The sequence below is a fragment of the Petromyzon marinus genome, chromosome 11 (genome assembly GCF_048934315.1).
Source record: "Petromyzon marinus isolate PM22_M1 ecotype Great Lakes invasive population chromosome 11, UKy_Petmar_22M1.pri1.0, whole genome shotgun sequence".
Taxonomy (NCBI): Eukaryota; Metazoa; Chordata; class Hyperoartia; order Petromyzontiformes; family Petromyzontidae; genus Petromyzon; species Petromyzon marinus.
Window position 1 is genome coordinate 13,358,617 of NC_133677.1, and position 20,973 is coordinate 13,379,589.

At 51.5% G+C, this 20,973-nt stretch overlaps 1 protein-coding gene across 1 annotated transcript in view; it reads left to right on the forward strand.

Moving 5' to 3' along the window:
- Positions 1-1,207: 1,207 nt before the first annotated feature.
- LOC116941196 (aldo-keto reductase family 1 member B1-like) overlaps positions 1,208-20,973 on the forward strand; it is a 28,289-nt gene continuing 8,523 nt past the window's right edge. The window contains exons 1-8 of the mRNA XM_032951960.2: positions 1,208-1,343; positions 6,928-7,095; positions 8,313-8,429; positions 9,649-9,726; positions 10,738-10,854; positions 12,040-12,146; positions 14,900-14,987; positions 18,935-19,018. Coding sequence (XP_032807851.1) covers positions 1,266-1,343; positions 6,928-7,095; positions 8,313-8,429; positions 9,649-9,726; positions 10,738-10,854; positions 12,040-12,146; positions 14,900-14,987; positions 18,935-19,018 — 837 coding nt within the window. The 5' untranslated portion in view covers positions 1,208-1,265. The remainder of the gene's footprint in view (positions 1,344-6,927; positions 7,096-8,312; positions 8,430-9,648; positions 9,727-10,737; positions 10,855-12,039; positions 12,147-14,899; positions 14,988-18,934; positions 19,019-20,973) is intronic.

Genomic DNA, 20,973 nt, shown 5'->3' on the forward strand with positions numbered 1-20,973 from the left:
AGGTCCCGGGGCCGCTTCGGATCATCGTCGCCGGTGTTGAGCGGACCGCGAGCGGGAATCGAACCCGGCTGGCCGGGTCGGTGGAGCGGCGCGCTAACCGCTGCACCACCGCTCCCCCCCCCCCACCGCTGCGTGTCATACAAAGCCAAAGATCCCCCGTGTAGCCTTTAACAGGATGTTGGGCCACGTGCTCCGAGCAAGCAGCACCCGAGCACTGCCGCCCTTGGGAGCCGGTGAAGGGCGGAGCTCTGCCGTGGTTGTTCGCATTGAAGACGATTCAGAAAATTGTTACATTAATAAAGTATAAAAGCTTTCGTGACTGCATAAAATTACTCATTGTTTTTTTTTCGGTAAAGTCACGTATGTAGAAATACAATCAAATTATATTAAAACAAAACACAATCACGACGTTTCGATCACAACGCAAGCGATCTTCGTCAGGTGTCAAGAACAAATCATGGAGGTAAATACAACAAAAAGATGAGAGACGAGAATTCAACAAACCTGAAAAACCTGAAAAACATGACGCTTCACGTAATGTTTTTTCAGGTTTGTTGAATTCTCGTCTCTCATCTTGTTGTTGTATTTACCTCCGTGATTTGTTCTTGACGCCTGATGAAGATCGCTTGCGTTGTGATCGAAACGTCGTGATTGTTTTTTTTTGTTTTAATATAATTTTATTGTATTTCTACATACGTGACTATACCGAAAAAAACAATGAGTCATTGTTACATTGTTACCAGGCCACCCCTGAGCGTTGCTCGCCATTTGACTTACCCCACAAGTGAGTTAAAGGTGCCGGGATAAGGGGCCGTCCATAAATGACGTCACGCGATTTTGGACCCCCCCCCCTCGTCACACGGCGTCACAAGAAGTCAGACCCCCCCCTCAAATATGACGTCACAAAGCTCTGCCCCCCCCCACCAAAACCATATTTCCATTTTGAAAATAAAACATGCTTCAAATCGCTTTAAACTATTGTCATTGTAGTGCGTATTTAATGTGGCGCTGCACTCTGATGTTGTAGGCGAAAACATTTATTAAAAAGTATATTTAATTAAGTAGAACGTGTTGTCTATATTTATCTAAAGTTGCGCATTTTGATGTGACGTCACAATTCCCAACCCCCCCCCCATCGTCACACATCGTCACAAATGTCTGACCCCGCCCCCCCCCTCTAGGTGCGTGACGTCATTTATGGACGGCCCCTTAGTAAAAGATGGACTTCCCCTCCGCCCGCCTCTCTCTCTCTGCACGACGTGGCCATGGACAGCGTGACCACAGCCGTCACGCGGCTCAACAGCGGCGTGGACATCCCCCTCCTCGGCCTCGGAACGTGGAAGGTACCGATGGACAAACAGAGAGACACTCTCTGCATGTGTGTCTGTCTGTGTGTGTCTCCGTGTCTGTGTTTTGTCTCTCTCTCAAATGTATCAATCTTTGTAAGAACGCAATCAACCAGGTGGGGTGTTGACTGTTGTGTTGGCCGACTCTCTGTGTTGTGTTGCATTGTGTTTATAAGTTTACTAGGTTTTCTCAGGCATTTTGACCTGATGATGGTTGCTTGTGTTGCAATCGAAACGTCGTATTCTATTATTATCTAATTCCATTTATTTCGTCGTGATTTTACCGAAAGAACCGAAGAGTAATTCCGGCAGTCACGAAAGCTTCCATTCCAGTATAAACGTATCGCTAAACCCGCCAATCGGTAAGGTTTGTCGCGTCGTACTCGAACGGTAAAGGTCGTGGCTTTTTCCCTCTCCAACACGCCGGTGTGCTGAACTTTCCCGCTTGTCTGCGGCGGGTTTTAACGACGGATTTATATTCATGCGATCTCACCTAAAATAAATGTGTTATGGAGAGAACATTGGTCGCGAAAGTCCACGTGCTAAGCCGTGCAAGGTTTTCTCGCCGTCGGGATGGAGCCCCATGCACGCGTGGTTGTCACAGCTTTTGAACGGAGCAAGGGATTGTGGAGGCAGAACGCTTGCAACTCTTTAACGCAGAAAGTTAGCTGGGTGCGAGTTTTGTCTTTTTTTTTACCCCGTTCCTTTTTTTGAGACCGCACTTTCCTGCGGCAGAGAGATGCCAGATCCCGAAATCGTAGCACGGCCAAGGTTTGAACCTGCCGTCTTGCCGTTGTTAAAGTAACGATTACATTATTATTATTTTTTTACAACTTATGCTTGCTATTCATCATTGCTAGTTTTTTTCTTCTGATAAATAAACTGGGATGTTTGCCCACGTGACAACTTGATTTGATTGACTCTGTGCGGTGGTGGAGGGATAACCTAAAATAAAACTGATTACGTACCGTAATGTTGGACGAGTAAAATATCTGTTTATTTAAATAAGATTTGCTGAGCACGGTGACTAAGATGCCCAGAGGCCAAGAACAAAAGAGCACGATGATCGTTGTGTTGTTCCCTACTTGATGAAGACTGAGCGTAGGTGTCCTTAGTGCCGTAGTTTCCCGCATATAACCCGCGGGGTATACCACTTTATACAAACAAAACAAGACCCTGCGGGGTATATGGAGGTGCGGGCTATGCCAAAAATATTTGACACTCGTTAAATGTTTTCATGGTAGGACTATCCACTATGCAACACTTACCTTTGACTAAAGCTCTGCTGAATAAACCACTCACACTAAAATTGGCCATGTCACGTTTTAAATGAATTGTTTGTACAATTAAACGACAATGTTTTAAGTGCCCCCACTGTTTACCGGCGACGGGAGAGCTGGGGCGAGAGAGGTGGGGGTGGGGGGTGGGGCAGCTGGGGGGAGGGAGAGGTGGGGGTTGGGGGTGGGGCAGCTGGGGGGAGAGAGAGGTGGGGGTGGGGGGTGGGGCAGCTGGGGGGAGAGAGGTGGGGGTTGGGGGGTGGGGCAGCTGGGGGGAGAGAGAGGTGGGGGTTGGGGGTGGGGCAGCTGGGGGGGGAGAGGTGGGGGTTGGGGGGTGGGGCAGCTGGGGGGGAGAGAGGTGGGGGTTGGGGGGTGGGGCAGCTGGGGGGGGAGAGAGGTGGGGGTTGGGGGTGGGGCAGCTGGGGGGGGAGAGGTGGGGGTTGGGGGGTGGGGCAGCTGGGGGGGGAGAGAGGTGGGGGTTGGGGGGTGGGGCAGCTGGGGGGGGAGAGAGGTGGGGGTTGGGGGTGGGGCAGCTGGGGGGAGAGAGGTGGGGGGATTGGGGGGTGGGGCAGCTGGGGAGAGAGAGGTGGGGGTTGGGGGGTGGGGCAGCTGGGGGGGGGAGAGAGGTGGGGGTTGGGGGGTGGGGCAGCTGGGGGGGGGAGAGAGGTGGGGGTTGGGGGGTGGGGCAGCTGGGGGGGAGAGAGGTGGGGGTTGGGGGGTGGGGCAGCTGGGGGGAGAGAGAGGTGGGGGGTGGGGCAGCTGGGGAGAGAGGTGGGGGTTAGGGGGTGGGGCAGTTGAGGGGAGAGAGAGGTGGGGGTTGGGGGGTGGGGCAGCTGGGGGGAGAGAGAGGTGGGGGTTGGGGGTGGGGCAGCTGGGGGGAGAGAGGTGGGGGTTGGGGGGTGGGGCAGCTGGGGGGAGAGAGAGGTGGGGGTTGGGGGCAGCTGGGGGAGAGAGAGGTGGGGGTTTGGGGGCGGGGCAGCTGGGGGGAGAGAGAGGTGGGGGTTGGGGGGTGGGGCAGCTGGGGGGAGAGAGAGGTGGGGGTTGGGGGTGGGGGCAGCTGGGGGGGAGAGAGAGGTGGGGGTGGGGGGTGGGGGCAGCTGGGGGGAGAGAGGTGGGGGTTGGGGGGTGGGGGCAGCTGGGGGGAGAGAGAGGTGGGGGTTGGGGGTGGGGCAGCTGGGGGGGGAGAGGTGGGGGTTGGGGGGTGGGGCAGCTGGGGGGGAGAGAGGTGGGGGTTGGGGGGTGGGGCAGCTGGGGGGGGAGAGAGGTGGGGGTTGGGGGTGGGGCAGCTGGGGGGGGAGAGGTGGGGGTTGGGGGGTGGGGCAGCTGGGGGGGGAGAGAGGTGGGGGTTGGGGGGTGGGGCAGCTGGGGGGGGAGAGAGGTGGGGGTTGGGGGTGGGGCAGCTGGGGGGAGAGAGGTGGGGGGATTGGGGGGTGGGGCAGCTGGGGAGAGAGAGGTGGGGGTTGGGGGGTGGGGCAGCTGGGGGGGGGAGAGAGGTGGGGGTTGGGGGGTGGGGCAGCTGGGGGGGGGAGAGAGGTGGGGGTTGGGGGGTGGGGCAGCTGGGGGGGAGAGAGGTGGGGGTTGGGGGGTGGGGCAGCTGGGGGGAGAGAGAGGTGGGGGGTGGGGCAGCTGGGGAGAGAGGTGGGGGTTAGGGGGTGGGGCAGTTGAGGGGAGAGAGAGGTGGGGGTTGGGGGGTGGGGCAGCTGGGGGGAGAGAGAGGTGGGGGTTGGGGGTGGGGCAGCTGGGGGGAGAGAGGTGGGGGTTGGGGGGTGGGGCAGCTGGGGGGAGAGAGAGGTGGGGGTTGGGGGCAGCTGGGGGAGAGAGAGGTGGGGGTTTGGGGGCGGGGCAGCTGGGGGGAGAGAGAGGTGGGGGTTGGGGGGTGGGGCAGCTGGGGGGAGAGAGAGGTGGGGGTTGGGGGTGGGGGCAGCTGGGGGGGAGAGAGAGGTGGGGGTTGGGGGTGGGGCAGCTGGGGGGAGAGAGAGGTGGGGGTTGGGGGGTGGGGGCAGCTGGGGGGAGAGAGAGGTGGGGGTTGGGGGTGGGGGCAGCTGGGGGGAGAGAGAGGTGGGGGTTGGGGGGCGGGGCAGCTGGGGGGAGAGAGAGGTGGGGGTTGGGGGTGGGGGCAGCTGGTGGGGAGAGAGAGGTGGGGGTTGGGGGGTGGGGCAGCTGGGGGGAGAGAGAGGTGGGGGTTGGGGGTGGGGGCAGCTGGGGGGGAGAGAGAGGTGGGGGTTGGGGGTGGGGCAGCTGGGGGGAGAGAGAGGTGGGGGTTGGGGGGTGGGGGCAGCTGGGGAGAGAGAGAGGTGGGGGTTGGGGGTGGGGGCAGCTGGGGGGAGAGAGAGGTGGGGGGTTGGGGGGTGGGGGCAGCTGGGGGGAGAGAGAGGTGGGGGTTGGGGGGTGGGGGCAGCTGGGGGGGAGAGAGATGTGGGGGGTTGGGGGGTGGGGGCAGCTGGGGGGAGAGAGAGGTGGGGGTTGGGGGTGGGGCAGCTGGGGGAGAGAGAGGTGGGGGGTTGGGGGGTGGGGGCAGCTGGGGGTAGAGAGAGGTGGGGGTTGGGGGGTGGGGGCAGCTGGGGGGGAGAGAGAGGTGGGGGGTGGGGCAGCTGGGGGGAGAGAGAGGTGGGGGGTTGGGGGGTGGGGGCAGCTGTGGGGAGAGAGAGGTGGGGGGTTGGGGGGTGGGGGCAGCTGGGGGGAGAGAGAGGTGGGGGTTGGAGGTGGGGCAGCTGGGGGGAGAGAGAGGTGGGGGGTTGGGGGGTGGGGGCAGCTGGGGGGAGAGAGAGGTGGGGGTTGGGGGCAGCTGGGGGGGAGAGAGAGGTGGGGGTTGGGGGGTGGGGCAGCTGGGGGGAGAGAGAGAGGTGGGGGTTGGGGGGTGGGGGCAGCTGGGGGGAGAGAGAGGTGGGGGGTTGGGGGGTGGGGGCAGCTGGGGGGAGAGAGAGGTGGGGGTTGGGGGTGGGGCAGCTGGGGGAGAGAGAGGTGGGGGGTTGGGGGGTGGGGGCAGCTGGGGGTAGAGAGAGGTGGGGGTTGGGGGGTGGGGGCAGCTGGGGGGAGAGAGAGGTGGGGTTGGGGGTGGGGCAGCTGGGGGGAGAGAGGTGGGGGGTGGGGCAGCTGGGGGGAGAGAGAGGTGGGGGTTGGGGGGTGGGGCAGCTGGGGGGGAGAGAGGTGGGGGTTGGGGGGGTGGGGCAGCTGGGGGGAGAGAGAGGTGGGGGGGGGTTGGGGGCGAGGCGACGGCGTCGCCGTAGTGCCGCTATTATCTGCGCAGTGCGCAATCTGCCAGTGCTAAAACTGTACTTACTTATCTACCAGTTATGTGTTACTTATTTTTTGGGTATTTACTTTTGTTACTTATTTACTGTTTTAAGTTTACTCGTTTCCGGTTAGTTTGTTTTCTTTGTGCACGTTATGTTTTAATGTTAACAGTTGATAGTGGAATGTATTACAGATGTAAACTTCGTATTAATATGATGGAATTAAGCTGCGGTAAGGACGTTAAGTATATGAATGCATGCGGGGTATATGGAGGTGCGGGCTATCTGAAATTTGTTTTACACAAAACGCTATTTTTGCGGGGTATATGCGTCTGCGGGTTATATGCGGGAAAATTCGCTAGTTGATGGATATAGATTCTACTGCCCGTACTGCATAATCAGGATTTAAAACTCATTCCTTTCAAACTAATTTTGTGCTTAGCTTGTTGCCCTTCCCCCGCAACTCCGATTAGCACGGTTGGCTAAGTACGGCGCAAAAGAAGTTCACCGTACGTACCACACAGTCCTTGTGTCCATCCACTTCTGGTTGAGGGTTTCTGGGGTCGTTGTTTGACCATACTTCACCATGGTGGGCAGGGCAGGTTGTTGAAGGTGGGGTGGGGAGCATAGAAACTGGAAGTTAGTACAACAGTTTGTTGCTGCACCTGCCCTCTGCGGGACAGGTAACCCCACGTCTATTAATTACCGTCACGTCGCACTGTACAAAGTCGCGTATCCCACTTGCAAGAGACTGTGTACGTCAGTGAGTCTTCAGCTCTGACATGACGCACAAATGCAAAGTATATGAAGTGGGGGGGGGGAGGGAGGGTGGGGGGCCATCGCCCAAAGCGTCGACTATTAAATATTTTGTCCCATTTTAAGGCTGCGGTGGCCTTGACGAATGTGTTCACTCTGGCGTTAAGCGTGCGCCGCCAACGCAGCAGCGAGGGCAGCATCGGCATCGCCCACCGCACAATTTAGTTTTGAGCGATCGGATGGCGAAATTCGGAGAGCCCCCCCCCGCCTCTCTCTCCCTCCCCTCCCCGTGTTGCTGTTGTTGTTGCTGTGCAGTCCAAGCCAGGGGAGGTGCGCGCTGCGGTGGAGGCGGCAATCTCCGCCGGCTACCGCCACGTGGACGGCGCCTTCGTTTACGGGAACGAGGCGGAGGTCGGGGCCGGCGTCGCCTCCTGCCTCGCCGAGAGGGTCGCGTCGAGGGAGCAGCTCTTCGTCGTCAGCAAGGTGACGGTGTGGCCCACGGGCAGGGGGCGCGAGCTGAGCCGAGACCATTTGGTTTCACGGCAGAGAGAAGCGGAGCCTGCCCATGTCACCGCATGTGTGTTTGTGTGTGCGTGTGCCTGGGTATTTTGTACCATCGGACACTCCACGCCCACAACTCCCAATCGGTGATGGGGCAGTTGTGGAGAGAGTGGAGAGTTTCCCATACCTGGGCAGTGTGCTTATGACCGGCTCCAGTTTAACAGCAGAGGTCTCACTCCGAATCAGTCGAGCGGCAATATCTTTTCATCGGTTGCGTAACGCTGTGTGGAAGCTACCTGGTCTGTCGCTCCGCACTAAGCTTCAGGTCTTCTCGGCCACGGTCATTCCCTCCCTTCTCTACGCTTGCAAAACGTGGACCCCCCTAATGGAACATCTTCGCCGGTTAGAAACATTTAGGCTGGCCTGCCTACGATCCATCCTGGATTTAACCAGACCGGATTGTGTGAGGTCCCATCGGTGAGCTCCTCCGGCGGGCAAGGCTGCGATGGCTGGGTCATGTAGCCCGCATGCCCAGCCACCGCATGCCGAAACAGCTTTTGTTCGGCCGGATTGAGGAGGCTAAACGGGCGCGGCATGGGCTAGAGAAGTGATGGAGTGATGTGGTACAGGAGGACGTGGAGCGAACTCGGGTCATCACCAGTGACGAAGGTCGACTCAGCCTTAAATGATTACCTGATGCGATGCGTAAACATCACCACTGGGGAGACAAAGGCGGCCGGGCGTGGTGCTGGCCACCCACACCTTCGTGTGCCGTGCCGGCCTTCATAGGTGCTAGCTAACAGCACTTGCCCCTACAGTCTGTTAAGGCTGTACGGGGGATCTTTGTTTTCATTTGGTGGGGTGGAGCGGTTGCCTGGTGGTTCACGCACTGCGCTACAAACCTGGTTGCCTGCATTCTAATCCCGGCCATGGCTAACATCGGTGGCGATTATCTGAACCAGTCCTTGGCCGGCCCTGCGTCGACTCATCCTTAAATGAGCACCCAGTGCGGTGTGTAAACATTGCACTGGGAAGACAAAGGTGGCTGAGTGTAGTGCTGGCAACACCACGCTTCGCTCTCATGCGCCATTCTGCCATTCATAGGTACTACTCGCTAGCAGCACTTGCCCAAATAGCCTGTATGGCCACATGTGAGATCTTAGCCTTTGTGTGTGCGCACGTGTACATGTGTTATGCAGCTCTGGGGCAAGTATCATGCCCCAGCAGACGTGAAGATTGGGTTCATGAAGACCCTGACGGACCTGAAGCTTGACTACCTGGACCTTTTTCTGATGCACTCCCCCATGGCATTTCAGGTGAGCACCTCCCTCTGAGCACCTCTCTCTGTCAGTGTGGTGTGGATCTATTGCGTCTCCTGTGCAGCAGCAGGGTAGAAATCGTTGTCGAGGTGCGGTCGCCTTCGCGACTGTGGAAATGATGTCTTGTTCTTCATTCGTAAAACGTTGCCTTCTCGAATCTGACCGCATCTCTCTCTCTCTCACTGTCTTCATGAATTAAAAAAAAATGTTTGAATTTCGTTATCTTCGTTGCGTTTTTGTTATTATTGTGACATACATTTTTATAGGTAAAAAAACAACCCAACAGGTGAGCTATTTGTCATTCACTGTGGCTTGCTCCGATACCCAGTAGCTTTCTCGGTATTGAGCCCAATAGTGGTGCTGCTGTGGTATAATGTGTATGTATGTTGAATCTCTTTCACACCGTACGTAGCCAACTGTGCTAATTGCAAGTGCGGGGGGAAGGACAACAAACTAAACACAAAAAGCAGTTTGAAAGAAATTAGTTTTCAGTCGAGATTTAAAAGTGCAAAGCTCCAGTGGTTTCCTAACATCAGAAGAGCGTTCCATGGGAAGGAAGAACATTCCAAATGGTCAGCACGCTGGACACGAGTAATCCAGTAGGCAGCCTGTTCAATTCAATCTCCTGGCACGGAAGTTGAAACAATTGGGGCAAGTTACATGAATCCCCCTGCCTCTGTCCACCCAGCAGTGTAAATGGATACATTGGAGTCAAATTGATTGGTATGTCGTGTGTGGTGGGGTAAAATGTGAGTCCTTCCACCTCTTTCAAGACGTCTGCCCAGCATAGAATAGACCCAAATCGCCTCTAGAGGAGCTTTTGCAGCTCCCTGTGGTGGAGGTCCTTTTGCCAGCAGTGGCTTGAGCAGGAAATTGCAGGGCTGCACCTTTTAACTTTTTACATTAAAAATTATGGCTAAATGAGATTTCTTTTCATAATTATATTGTAAAAAAAATTTTGACCCACACATAAAATTCTTGCGTTCAAAAGTTTGACTGTGTTTGTTATGTCTGACCGCTAAGTTATTGTTCAGTATTAACGCTGTCCTGAGTATTCGTGATGGCTTCTGTACAAAACTCGCTATGGTATTCAGCTGCCCCTGGCTGCCAAATGGGTGATATTTCCCAACCGTTTGATACATGTGTTTCAACGTAGGACCGTGTGATGCTTTACATGTGTGGAGTGGATGTTGCACGTTGGTTTCTGTGTCTGCAGAATGAAGGTGATGACCTCTGGCCAATTAAGGATGGAAAAATTCTGGCAGCAGATGTGGATTATGTGGACACTTGGAAGGTGAGGGTATATTTTCCCCTGCTTTAATTATCTGGACTCTTTACTTAAACTCTAATAACCAGAACAGAAACAGGCCAACATCCCTTGCAGGGCTTTCTTGATATAACCTGTGACGAGGATATGTTTTATATGTATGTTGGTGGATGGGTGCGGGTTAAGGATTGTGACTGGGTCGGCCTTTGCTAGGCTGTCTAGGCCTCATGGTGCCCTCCCTGCTTGCCTGAATGCCACGCAGGTATATGGGTGGAATGGAGGCAATTTCACACTCGAAGCATTGGCAATGCCTTGTAATGATGATTCTGGCCACGTGGTATCAACCTGACTTCCCATTCTTGCAAGCTAAATTTGCCAATGATTGGTTAAGCTAAGCATAGGCAAAGCTGAACGAAGCTGTATTTGCAATATAACTACAATAGAATCCAAAAGTCTTTCATGGCAAATCCCTGCCAGAATCCTGTTCATCTCAATGAAGATTGTAACATGGGAATCACGCATCGAAGAATCGCGATTCCTGCAGGAATTGTGCTGATGGAGTTCTATAGCTCCTTCTTGGTCGAGGCAGGTATGTGATAGTCGGATATGCAACATGTTGCTCTGCCAGAGATGTAGACTCACTGATATTTCGATTATTATTTGGCTGCAATAAATTGCCATGTGACAAGCCACTTCATTGAGCTACAATTTGTGGCCAGGTCGCTTCTGAAAATGAAGCCAATAGCTCAGTGGGCTTTACTTGGTAAAATAAAAATTGTTTAGTTTTATTTGTATTTCTTTTAGTGATTTGCTTACCTTATGTATACTTTGCACTCCTAACGTGCTTTTGTGTTATTTTGTTATTGTAACGTTTTGACCCGCCCCTACTGGACATCTGTGAAACAGAGCTTCATAGCTCATCAGATTCATCCAGTATCAACAAATATTCTGATTCCGATATCACACAATCTAGCAACCTGGCATCACGTCGGCTGTCGACAGCGCATGTGCTGAAGGAGGTGGTCATGGTGTGCGCAGGCAATGGAGGTGCTTGTGAAGGAAGGCCTCGTGAAGTCCATTGGCGTCTCCAACTTCAACATCGCGCAGCTGCAGCGGCTGCTCTCAGTGGCCACGATCAAGCCCGCGGTGAACCAGGTGAGGCTGAGGAGTCGTCAATACAACGCGAGTTACGACTCGCCACGTGATGAGCGGCGTTGCCGCCCCTGAAGTGTAAAACAACGGGGACGTACCGGGAGGGAGAAGAAAATCTCACAATTACAGAAGATGGGAGAACTACGTGTAAATGACAAAATAATTAGGCGGACAACACTTCTCCTTCACATATTCGTCTGTCCACGTGAAAAATACATCCCATCAGCCGCCTGTAAATGCATTGTCTTGATTGGTGTATTATTTACGCAGTTGACAAAAACCCGGACTTTTACTGTCCTGGGAATACGTACAGATTTCCCAGCGTAGCCACCTTCACGAAGAGGTTACGATCCTGGGAAAAGCAGGACAGGTGGCAACCCTAGATGGGGGGTGTGACATTTACATTGAGGGACCAACGGACCCTTCATTGCTTATTGAACATAGGGACCTGAGCCAATGTTCATGTGATATTTTTCTGGACTGGTCCTAGGCTGGCAGAGTCCAATTACGATGATTTCACGTGGCCGCCGATGCAGTGCAACAACAGCTCTGAGTGATGTAGCCATTGAAATGTTTTCTGGAGTCCAGTTACCGGTGGCCACATGAATACAGCATCACGTGGTCATAGCTGGAGCCCCAGAGGTACAAAAGTCAATTGGCTTTTTGAAGTCGTAAAGTGAAGTTGCGAAATCGAGCACAATATTCTGACTTTTTACAATGTAACGCACTGCACCTTTTCTCTCGAGGACAGACCCTTAATATTCTCATTGCTCAATGGGGTCAACGGTTTGTGTTTGAAGACTGCTCTGTTTTGTAATAATTTCCAACTCCCGGTTGAAAGCATTGATGCGTCAGCTCTCTATGTCCGTCTTTCCATCTGCAGCATGGGGCCACAAGGACTCTCATGACTTTAGCATAACGTTCCTCAGCTATGAGCTATTTATCCTTGAGGAGACTGGCCAAATTGTTCAAAGGGTGGCCCCTAAACTTGGAGACACAAATCAAAGCTTGTAAGTACTGTGCTGGTATTTGCAAATAATGCCAACGTGTTTTTCCCTGACAGCTGCCCTTTGGCTTCTGCACCGATCCATCGCTGCTGCCGAAGACAGGCGCACGGTGGAAAGCGTTGCAGAATCCATGCGTACGCGTGCTTTTTCCAAACTCGTGTGCGTTTTATTGCCCGCGCAGGTGGAGCTGCATCCGTATCTGCCGCAGCCGGAACTGATCGAGTTTTGCCAATCGAACAACGTCGTGCTGACAGCGTACAGTCCGTTTGGCTCTCCTGACAGGGAATTGTGAGTGCTGCCCTAATTGGTGTCTCTTAAGCTGCTCACATCTTCGCTTGTTCATTGTCTGGTTTCGAAATTGCAAGAGATCTTTTCCATGTGTAGTGAAACACTCAGAGACACTGGGAGTAGGAGGCACTCCATTTATTATAGCCTTCACAGGGTACAAGGGGTAACTACACTCTCAGTCAGGACAGCTCACAGACTGCCTGACTGAGCAGCCCGTCGGGATTCCACTCCAAGTAACAGCCCCGAACCTTCCCTCGGGGTCTCCTTTTATCCTCCTAGCGTGGCCTTGCTCCGCCCCGGCCACGCCCCCCTTCTAGAACCTACTCGCGGGTTCCCGGGCTTACCTCACGTGCCCCCTCTATCACATTTGCCCTACAACCCTCTCTGCTTATCATGTGACCTGCTGACAGACAGGGCTGCTGCAACTGCAGATCCCCTTCTCTGTCAGCAACCAGCACTATGCTCAATAGTGACTCATTCCATGTCACTACACATGTTTCGGATACTTTTTGCCAGCGTAATATCAGAGTTAGGAGGAGCACACTTAACTTGAATCTCTTTTCGCTGCAGACTTCTTGCCAACGAGGATGACTTTGGTTTTGGGAATGTCTCGAAGTTAATTTGGTTTTGGAAATGTCTAGCTGGAAGAGATTTGAACCGATCCGAGATGAGACCCCTTCAGGGCAGGATGCGAGAGTGGACAGTGAGGTTGAGTCTATGATCAATGAATGTGTGGATCCTAGTGGGCACGAGCATGAAACTAGGGTCGTTGGTAAAGGTGAAAATACTTTTTGTCAAGTGGAGGGAGACGGAATGAGAAACGAAACGGGCTGAGGATCATCCCTTGTGGCACAACGGAGCGGATGGGTTTGTGGGAAGATAACCACTTGCAGAGACATGCAGGCGTAGTAGTACTTTTAAAAGGGAAGAGTGGAATCAGGAGAGAATAGTGTCAGACATGCCTGCAGAGTTGTGCGGGCATTCCAGTAAGATGGAATGATCAGTGGAGTCGAAAGCGACAGGGAGGTCAAGGAGGAGTATGGAGGACAGAGATCCATAGCCATCTTTATCTGGTATCGAGTGCCTTTATGAAGAGATGTATTGGGCAGGTTGAGAGCAACATTCAGAGTCTTTATTTAGACTGGAGGAGGAATCTGATGAGCTATGAAGCTCTTTTTCACACGTCCAGTACGGGCAGGTCGGCAAGTTACAACAGTAAACGATACAACGATAGAAGTGCAAAATAAAGCAAATGGAAAGTTACTAAATATAAATAAGTAATGCATATATTTATTGTATAAGTTCGATTTATCAAAATTGGGCAAGGAAGCAAAATCAACAACAAACACAGTCCCAGACCACACCAAGACAACACACAGTCCCTGATGTAGATTGTCGTACTCTATATAAACATCACAGTTTACTCACCTGCTCTAGCAGCTCGGTTCACAAGGTGTATTTGGATACGAGCAGTGGTCGTGGCTCGTCATCGAGACAGGGCCCTACTCGTAGAAAAAGCACAAATAATGAAACACTCTCAACACATTCAACAGTAACACTGCTGCCTTAAAAGGACAATCTAACCTATAAAAGGCAACATTTCAGGCTGTGGCCTTTCTTCATAGCACGTCAATGCCTTAAAAGTAAAAAAAACGTAGGGCCATTTCCCAAAACGTCGCATCTTATAATGTATATTGTACTCGTTGACGAATGCGAGTTTTTGACTCATTGCAGGGACTCTTTTGCTTACGAACGAGTTAGGTTCCAGATGTCTGTTCGTAAGTCGATTTGTTCACAAGTCCAACTGTACTCCTGTCGATTCCAAACATGTTGTACGGCGTGTACACTCAAGAGGGGGAATGGCCTTGAAAGTTTTATAATCTCCTGTAGATGTAGATACCACCACCGACATCTATTGCGCAGAAGTTGAACTAATGATTCATCGATTGGGTTTGGTTGAACAGGCAACTGGACATATGGACAGGTTTGTTCGCATCTCTTAAAGTTCGTAAGTCGAATGTTCGTAAGTGTAGGAGTCCCTGTATAGAGATTTCAGAGTGCATACACCACCCTCCTTCTCCCACCCCCTTCCTTCCCCTCCTCCTCCTTACTTGCCCTGCTACCATGAGGTTTCATGCCCCACCAATATATTTACGCACCGGCCACCACTGAATGCCAGCCAAGCGTGTGCGTGACCCAGTGTGGGGAATGGGGTGCAGTGTTGTAGCGGTTAGCGCTACGCTGCACTACTAATCTGGCCACCCAGGTTCGATTCCCGTTCACAGCCAACACCAGTGACGATTATCTGAACCGGTCCTGGGCCTCCCCTAGGTCGACTCAGCCTCAAATGAGTACCTCGTGCAATGTGTAAACATCGCCACGAGGGAGACAAAGGGGGTGGTGTTGGCCACCCACCGCCTCGTGTGCCCTCCCAGCCTTCATAGGTGCTCACTAAAAGAAATTGCTTCAACAGTCTGTTAAGGTTATACGGGAGTCATTGTGTGTGTGTGTGTGTCACCGTGTCTGACCAGACACAATAGGGAGCACAGGTGGTGCACCTGCCAGTCATCTCAGTCGGTCAACCTATGGCACCTGGGCCTGTCCCGTGACCTCCTGCCATCGAGCCTTCGACGACAGTTCACGGGGTCTCAGGGGGGCCCTAGCCTGGCATAATCGCCGCGGTGACGTCACCGCCACTTGGTGGTGGACGGTGGTGGTTATTGCTGTGTGGACGTGTGGCGTGCTGCGTGCAGTAAGAATGAGAAGAATGACCCGTGCAACCTCCTGCAGGACCCAGTCGTGGAGGCCATCGGTAGCAAACATGGCAAGACCAGCGCCCAGGTACCCGGCCCACAGAAATACACGCACAAAATGAATAGCCTCGAATCAGATTTAGATCCCAAATTCAAGGCGATTTTTTAAATATATATACTAAAATTGTGGTATTTGCATCGTGAATTTTGAGATGAAGAATCGAAATCTCTCAGAAATATCCCGGCATTGTTTTGCCCTTGTGTCAGAGAACGCGCCGTGGAAAGTGATCGCTTTTGGCAGCAGTTGTAAAAACTTCTAATAGTGCCGCGTGTGTCAGTTACACGGTTGGGAACGCACTCTCCCACAAGCTGCGCCCCTTCGCGCGACAGCCAAACCAGTCTCAAGTGTAGTGGCCTACCTTCACGTCACGTTAAGCGTAGTGAGTTGATGGTCTCAGCTAGGCTACCAATGGCCACGTAGGAAAAAAAAAAACACGTTAAATGAGATGTTTCACAACATTTCAGCTAGTTTCTTTTATCCTCAAGAGCTAGATTACCAGATTCAACGAAACATAGAATTAACCCTTTCCTGTCCTGATGACGTTACAATTACATACGCTTACGCCATGGGAACGGAATCGATTCTGAATGGAATCAGAAGTCAAAGGCCGTGCGTGTGGCTCAGTTTGGCGCCAGCTGTCGTAGAGTGTGGTGGTCGTGTCCCTACAGTTCTCTGCGGTGAGTACAATGTCTTTAAAGACAACGGCGCTACACCTAGTTGTAGTAACTCTGCCCGGCTAGTTATAGGTACTCTGGCTAGTTGTAGTAACTCTGCCTGGCTAGTTATAGTTACTCTGGCTAGTTATAGTTACTCTGGCTAGTTGTAGTTACTCTGGCTAGTTGTAGTTACTCTGTCTGGCTAGTCGTAGTTACTCTGGCTAGTTGTAGTTACTCTGTCTGGCTAGTTATAGTTACTCTGGCTAGTTGTAGTTACTCTGCCTGGCTAGTCGTAGTTACTCTGGCTGGCTAGTTGTAGTTACTCTGGCTAGTTGTAGTTACTCTGCCTGGCTAGTTGTAGTTACTCTGGCTAGGTGTAGTTACTCTGGCTAGTTGTAGTTACTCTGGCTAGTTGTAGTTACTCTGTCTGGCTAGTTGTAGTTACTCTGGCTAGTTGTAGTTACTCTGTCTGGCTAGTTATAGTTACTCTGGCTAGTTGTAGTTACTCTGCCTGGCTAGTCGTAGTTACTCTGGCTGGCTAGTTGTAGCTACTCTGGCTAGTTGTAGTTACTCTGCCTGGCTAGTTGTAGTTACTCTGGCTAGTTGTAGTTACTCTGTCTGGCTAGTTATAGTTACTCTGGCTAGTTGTAGTTACTCTGTCTGGCTAGTTGTAGTTACTCTGGCTGGCTAGTTGTAGTTACTCTGGCTGGCTAGTTGTAGTTACTCTGCCTGGCTAGTTGTATTTACTCTGGCTAGTTGTAGTTACTCTGTCTGGCTAGTTATAGTTACTCTGGCTAGTTGTAGTTACTCTGCCTGGCTAGTCGTAGTTACTCTGGCTGGCTAGTTGTAGTTACTCTGGCTAGTTGTAGTTACTCTGCCTGGCTAGTTGTAGTTACTCTGGCTAGGTGTAGTTACTCTGGCTAGTTGTAGTTACTCTGGCTAGTTGTAGTTACTCTGTCTGGCTAGTTGTAGTTACTCTGGCTAGTTGTAGTTACTCTGTCTGGCTAGTTATAGTTACTCTGGCTAGTTGTAGTTACTCTGCCTGGCTAGTCGTAGTTACTCTGGCTGGCTAGTTGTAGCTACTCTGGCTAGTTGTAGTTACTCTGCCTGGCTAGTTGTAGTTACTCTGGCTAGTTGTAGTTACTCTGTCTGGCTAGTTATAGTTACTCTGGCTAGTTGTAGTTACTCTGTCTGGCTAGTTGTAGTTACTCTGGCTGGCTAGTTGTAGTTACTCTGGCTGGCTAGTTGTAGTTACTCTGCCTGGCTAGTTGTATTTACTCTGGCTAGTTGTAGTTACTCTGGCTGTCTAGTTGTAGTTACTCTGGCTGGCTAGTTATAGTTATTCTGGCTAGTTGTAGTTACTCTGGCTAGTTATAGTTACTCTGGCTAGTTGTAGTTACTCTGGCTGGCTAGTTGTAGTCACTCTGGTTAGTTAGTCACTCTGCCTGGCTAGTTGTAGTTACTCTGGCTAGTTATAGTTACTCTGGCTGGCTAGTTGTAGTTACTCTGGCTAGTTGTAGTTACTCTGCCTGGCTAGTTATAGTTACTCTGGCTAGTTGTAGTTACTCTGGCTGGCTAGTTGTAGTTACTCTGGCTAGTTGTAGTTACTCTGCCTGGCTAGTTGTAGTTACTCTGCCTGGCTAGTTATAGTTACTCTGGCTAGTTATAGTTACTCTGGCTAGTTGTAGTTACTCTGGCTGGCTAGTTGTAGTTACTCTGGCTAGTTGTAGTTACTCTGGGTAGTTGTAGTTACTCTGGCTAGTTGTAGTTACTCTGGCTAGTTGTAGTTACTCTGTCTAGTTGTAGTTACTCTGTCTGGCTAGTTGTAGTTACTCTGGCTAGTTGTAGTTACTCTGGCTAGTTGTAGTTACTCTGTCTGGCTAGTCGTAGTTACTCTGGCTAGTTGTAGTTACTCTGTCTGGCTAGTTATAGTTACTCTGGCTAGTTATAGTTACTCTGGCTAGTTGTAGTTACTCTGGCTAGTTGTAGTTACTCTGTCTGGCTAGTCGTAGTTACTCTGGCTAGTTGTAGTTACTCTGTCTGGCTAGTTATAGTTACTCTGACTAGTTGTAGTTACTCTGCCTGGCTAGTCGTAGTTACTCTGGCTGGCTAGTTGTAGTTACTCTGGCTAGTTGTAGTTACTCTGCCTGGCTAGTTGTAGTTACTCTGGCTAGGTGTAGTTACTCTGGCTAGTTGTAGTTACTCTGGCTAGTTGTAGTTACTCTGTCTGGCTAGTTGTAGTTACTCTGGCTAGTTGTAGTTACTCTGTCTGGCTAGTTATAGTTACTCTGGCTAGTTGTAGTTACTCTGCCTGGCTAGTCGTAGTTACTCTGGCTGGCTAGTTGTAGCTACTCTGGCTAGTTGTAGTTACTCTGCCTGGCTAGTTGTAGTTACTCTGGCTAGTTGTAGTTACTCTGTCTGGCTAGTTATAGTTACTCTGGCTAGTTGTAGTTACTCTGTCTGGCTAGTTGTAGTTACTCTGGCTGGCTAGTTGTAGTTACTCTGGCTGGCTAGTTGTAGTTACTCTGCCTGGCTAGTTGTATTTACTCTGGCTAGTTGTAGTTACTCTGGCTGTCTAGTTGTAGTTACTCTGGCTGGCTAGTTATAGTTATTATGGCTAGTTGTAGTTACTCTGGCTAGTTATAGTTACTCTGGCTAGTTGTAGTTACTCTGGCTGGCTAGTTGTAGTCACTCTGGTTAGTTAGTCACTCTGCCTGGCTAGTTGTAGTTACTCTGGCTAGTTATAGTTACTCTGGCTGGCTAGTTGTAGTTACTCTGGCTAGTTGTAGTTACTCTGCCTGGCTAGTTATAGTTACTCTGGCTAGTTGTAGTTACTCTGGCTGGCTAGTTGTAGTTACTCTGGCTAGTTGTAGTTACTCTGCCTGGCTAGTTGTAGTTACTCTGCCTGGCTAGTTATAGTTACTCTGGCTAGTTATAGTTACTCTGGCTAGTTGTAGTTACTCTGGCTGGCTAGTTGTAGTTACTCTGGCTAGTTGTAGTTACTCTGGGTAGTTGTAGTTACTCTGGCTAGTTGTAGTTACTCTGTCTAGTTGTAGTTACTCTGTCTGGCTAGTTGTAGTTACTCTGGCTAGTTGTAGTTACTCTGGCTAGTTGTAGTTACTCTGCCTGGCTAGTTGTAGTTACTCTGCCTGGCTAGGTGTAGTTACTCTGGCTAGTTGTAGTTACTCTGCCTGGCTAGTTGTAGTTATTCTGGCTAGTTGTAGTTACTCTGGCTAGTTGTAGTTACTCTGGCTAGTTGTAGTCATTCTGGCTAGTTATCGTTACTCTGGATACTAATTATTGTTCTTTCTCTTTCAGGTTCTGCTTCGTTACCACACTCAAAGAAACATCGTGGTGATCCCAAAGAGTATCACTCCATCGCGGATTGTGCAGAATGCCCAGGTGGGTTGACACCCTGGGTATGCACCCCCCACCATCTGTGATGGGATAACCCTCATTAAATACCCTTTACAAGCAACATAATCAGAAACAAGGTCCACAATATCCACATATACCCCTGTTCCAATTGAATCACGAGACCCAAACAGGCCCAATATACCATCGTGACGAATACTGTTCAAGCCACCACATCTCAACAATTCTTAAACGCATGCGCTGTTGCAACCTATAAAACTATTAACTTTATTTATTTTACTAGGCAAGGCCCCACTGAGCTATATAGCTCTTTTTCAGAAGTGATCCGGCAACAATTGAAAGCTCAACGAAGCTGGCTTATCACGTGGACATTTAGAGCAGCCAAATACTCTACATGAGGAGGAAAAAGACGGAAGACCCGGAGAAAAATCCACACGACCACGGGGAGAGAGACACGCAGACTCCAAATATACAGCAGCAGTCATCAGGGTCGGGATCAAACCCACAACCTCCTCTTGTATACCAGGCGAGGGAGACAACATCTCCTAGACACCGTGGCGCCCCATGAAGGGCCTCTTTTACAGTATGCTGCCATCTGTATTTATCTTTTATCAATTTTACCGACCTCTGCGTGCCCACCTGAGGGACTGTCCCTGTAACCTTCCCTCCATCTTCTGCACCTGACCCACCAATCACAACCTCCTCTTACCGATCACATTCTACAATGCATTCCTACCACATTCCATCTGCCTAACTTTAAAGTTATATTTCTCTCTCACCGTGAAATTATTTTCATCCTCTGCACGCAAAGGGAGCCTGAATTTTTTTTTCCCCACCGGTGAAAACTCTCATGTCATGCCACTCCACTTGCGAGCGTAGTTTGGCACCGATTGGCTGGGAGGAGTGGGCTGAACCCTATATCTGCTCCGCAAATAGTAGCCAATCAATGCATAACCGCTACACTACCTCTCCCCACAAAAGACAATGATCCCCCATATAGCCTTAACAGACTGTAGGGGCAAGTGCTGTTAGCGAGCACCTATGAAGGCCGGAACGGTACACGAGGGGGTGGGTGGCCAGCACCACACCCTACCGCCTTTGTCTCCATAGTGGCAATGTTTACACAACGCACAAGGTACTCATTTGAGGCTGAGTCGACCTAGGGGAGGCCCGGGACCGGTTCAGATAATCGTCACTGGTGTTGGCCGTGAGCGGGAATCGAACCCGGGTCGCCAGGTTCATAGCGCAGTGCGCTAACCGCTACACTATCGCTCCCCACACCACAAAAGACACATACACACAGACACACACACACACACACGAGTTCGCGTCACTGGAGGTGGCCTAAGATAAACTCTCACCATTCGTGTGTACGGAAAGAGATTTGAAACAACGAGGTGACCGGGCAGCTCAGCGATATAGAGGTCAGAGCGCTGAGCTGGCACTGCTCAGGTGTATGGATGCATCCTGTATGTTGAACTTCTTTCACACCGTACATAGCCAACCATGCCATGATCCTTGGTTTGAATCCATGTTTCAGTGACCTATACTCTTTGGTTCTATTGGGTAAAGTCACGTAGGTGAAAATTAAATAACAAAAAATCACGACGTTTCGGCCACAACACAAGCGGCCTTCATCAGGTGAAGGGACGAGACTGTCTGGAGGACAGCGTGACTTTACCCAATAGAACCAAAGAGTATGGATCCTAGCAGTCACGAAAGCTTTAAATCTTTCAGTCACCTGTGATGTATCGTGAATTGATGGTCACAGCCCAGCCACCATTGGCTGCATGAAAGTGTAATGACAGGGTGACACCTGCTGGTAGGCTAATCACGGGCATGGGCATGGTTATGTAACAACTCATCAGAAGGGAGGCGTATCTGGGTTAAAGGTGGGGTTAGTCGGGAAGCTTCGGGAACCTGCTGGAAGGTTCTGGAAGGGGGCGTGGCCAGAGGCGGAGCCCGGCCGTGCCTGGAGGGAT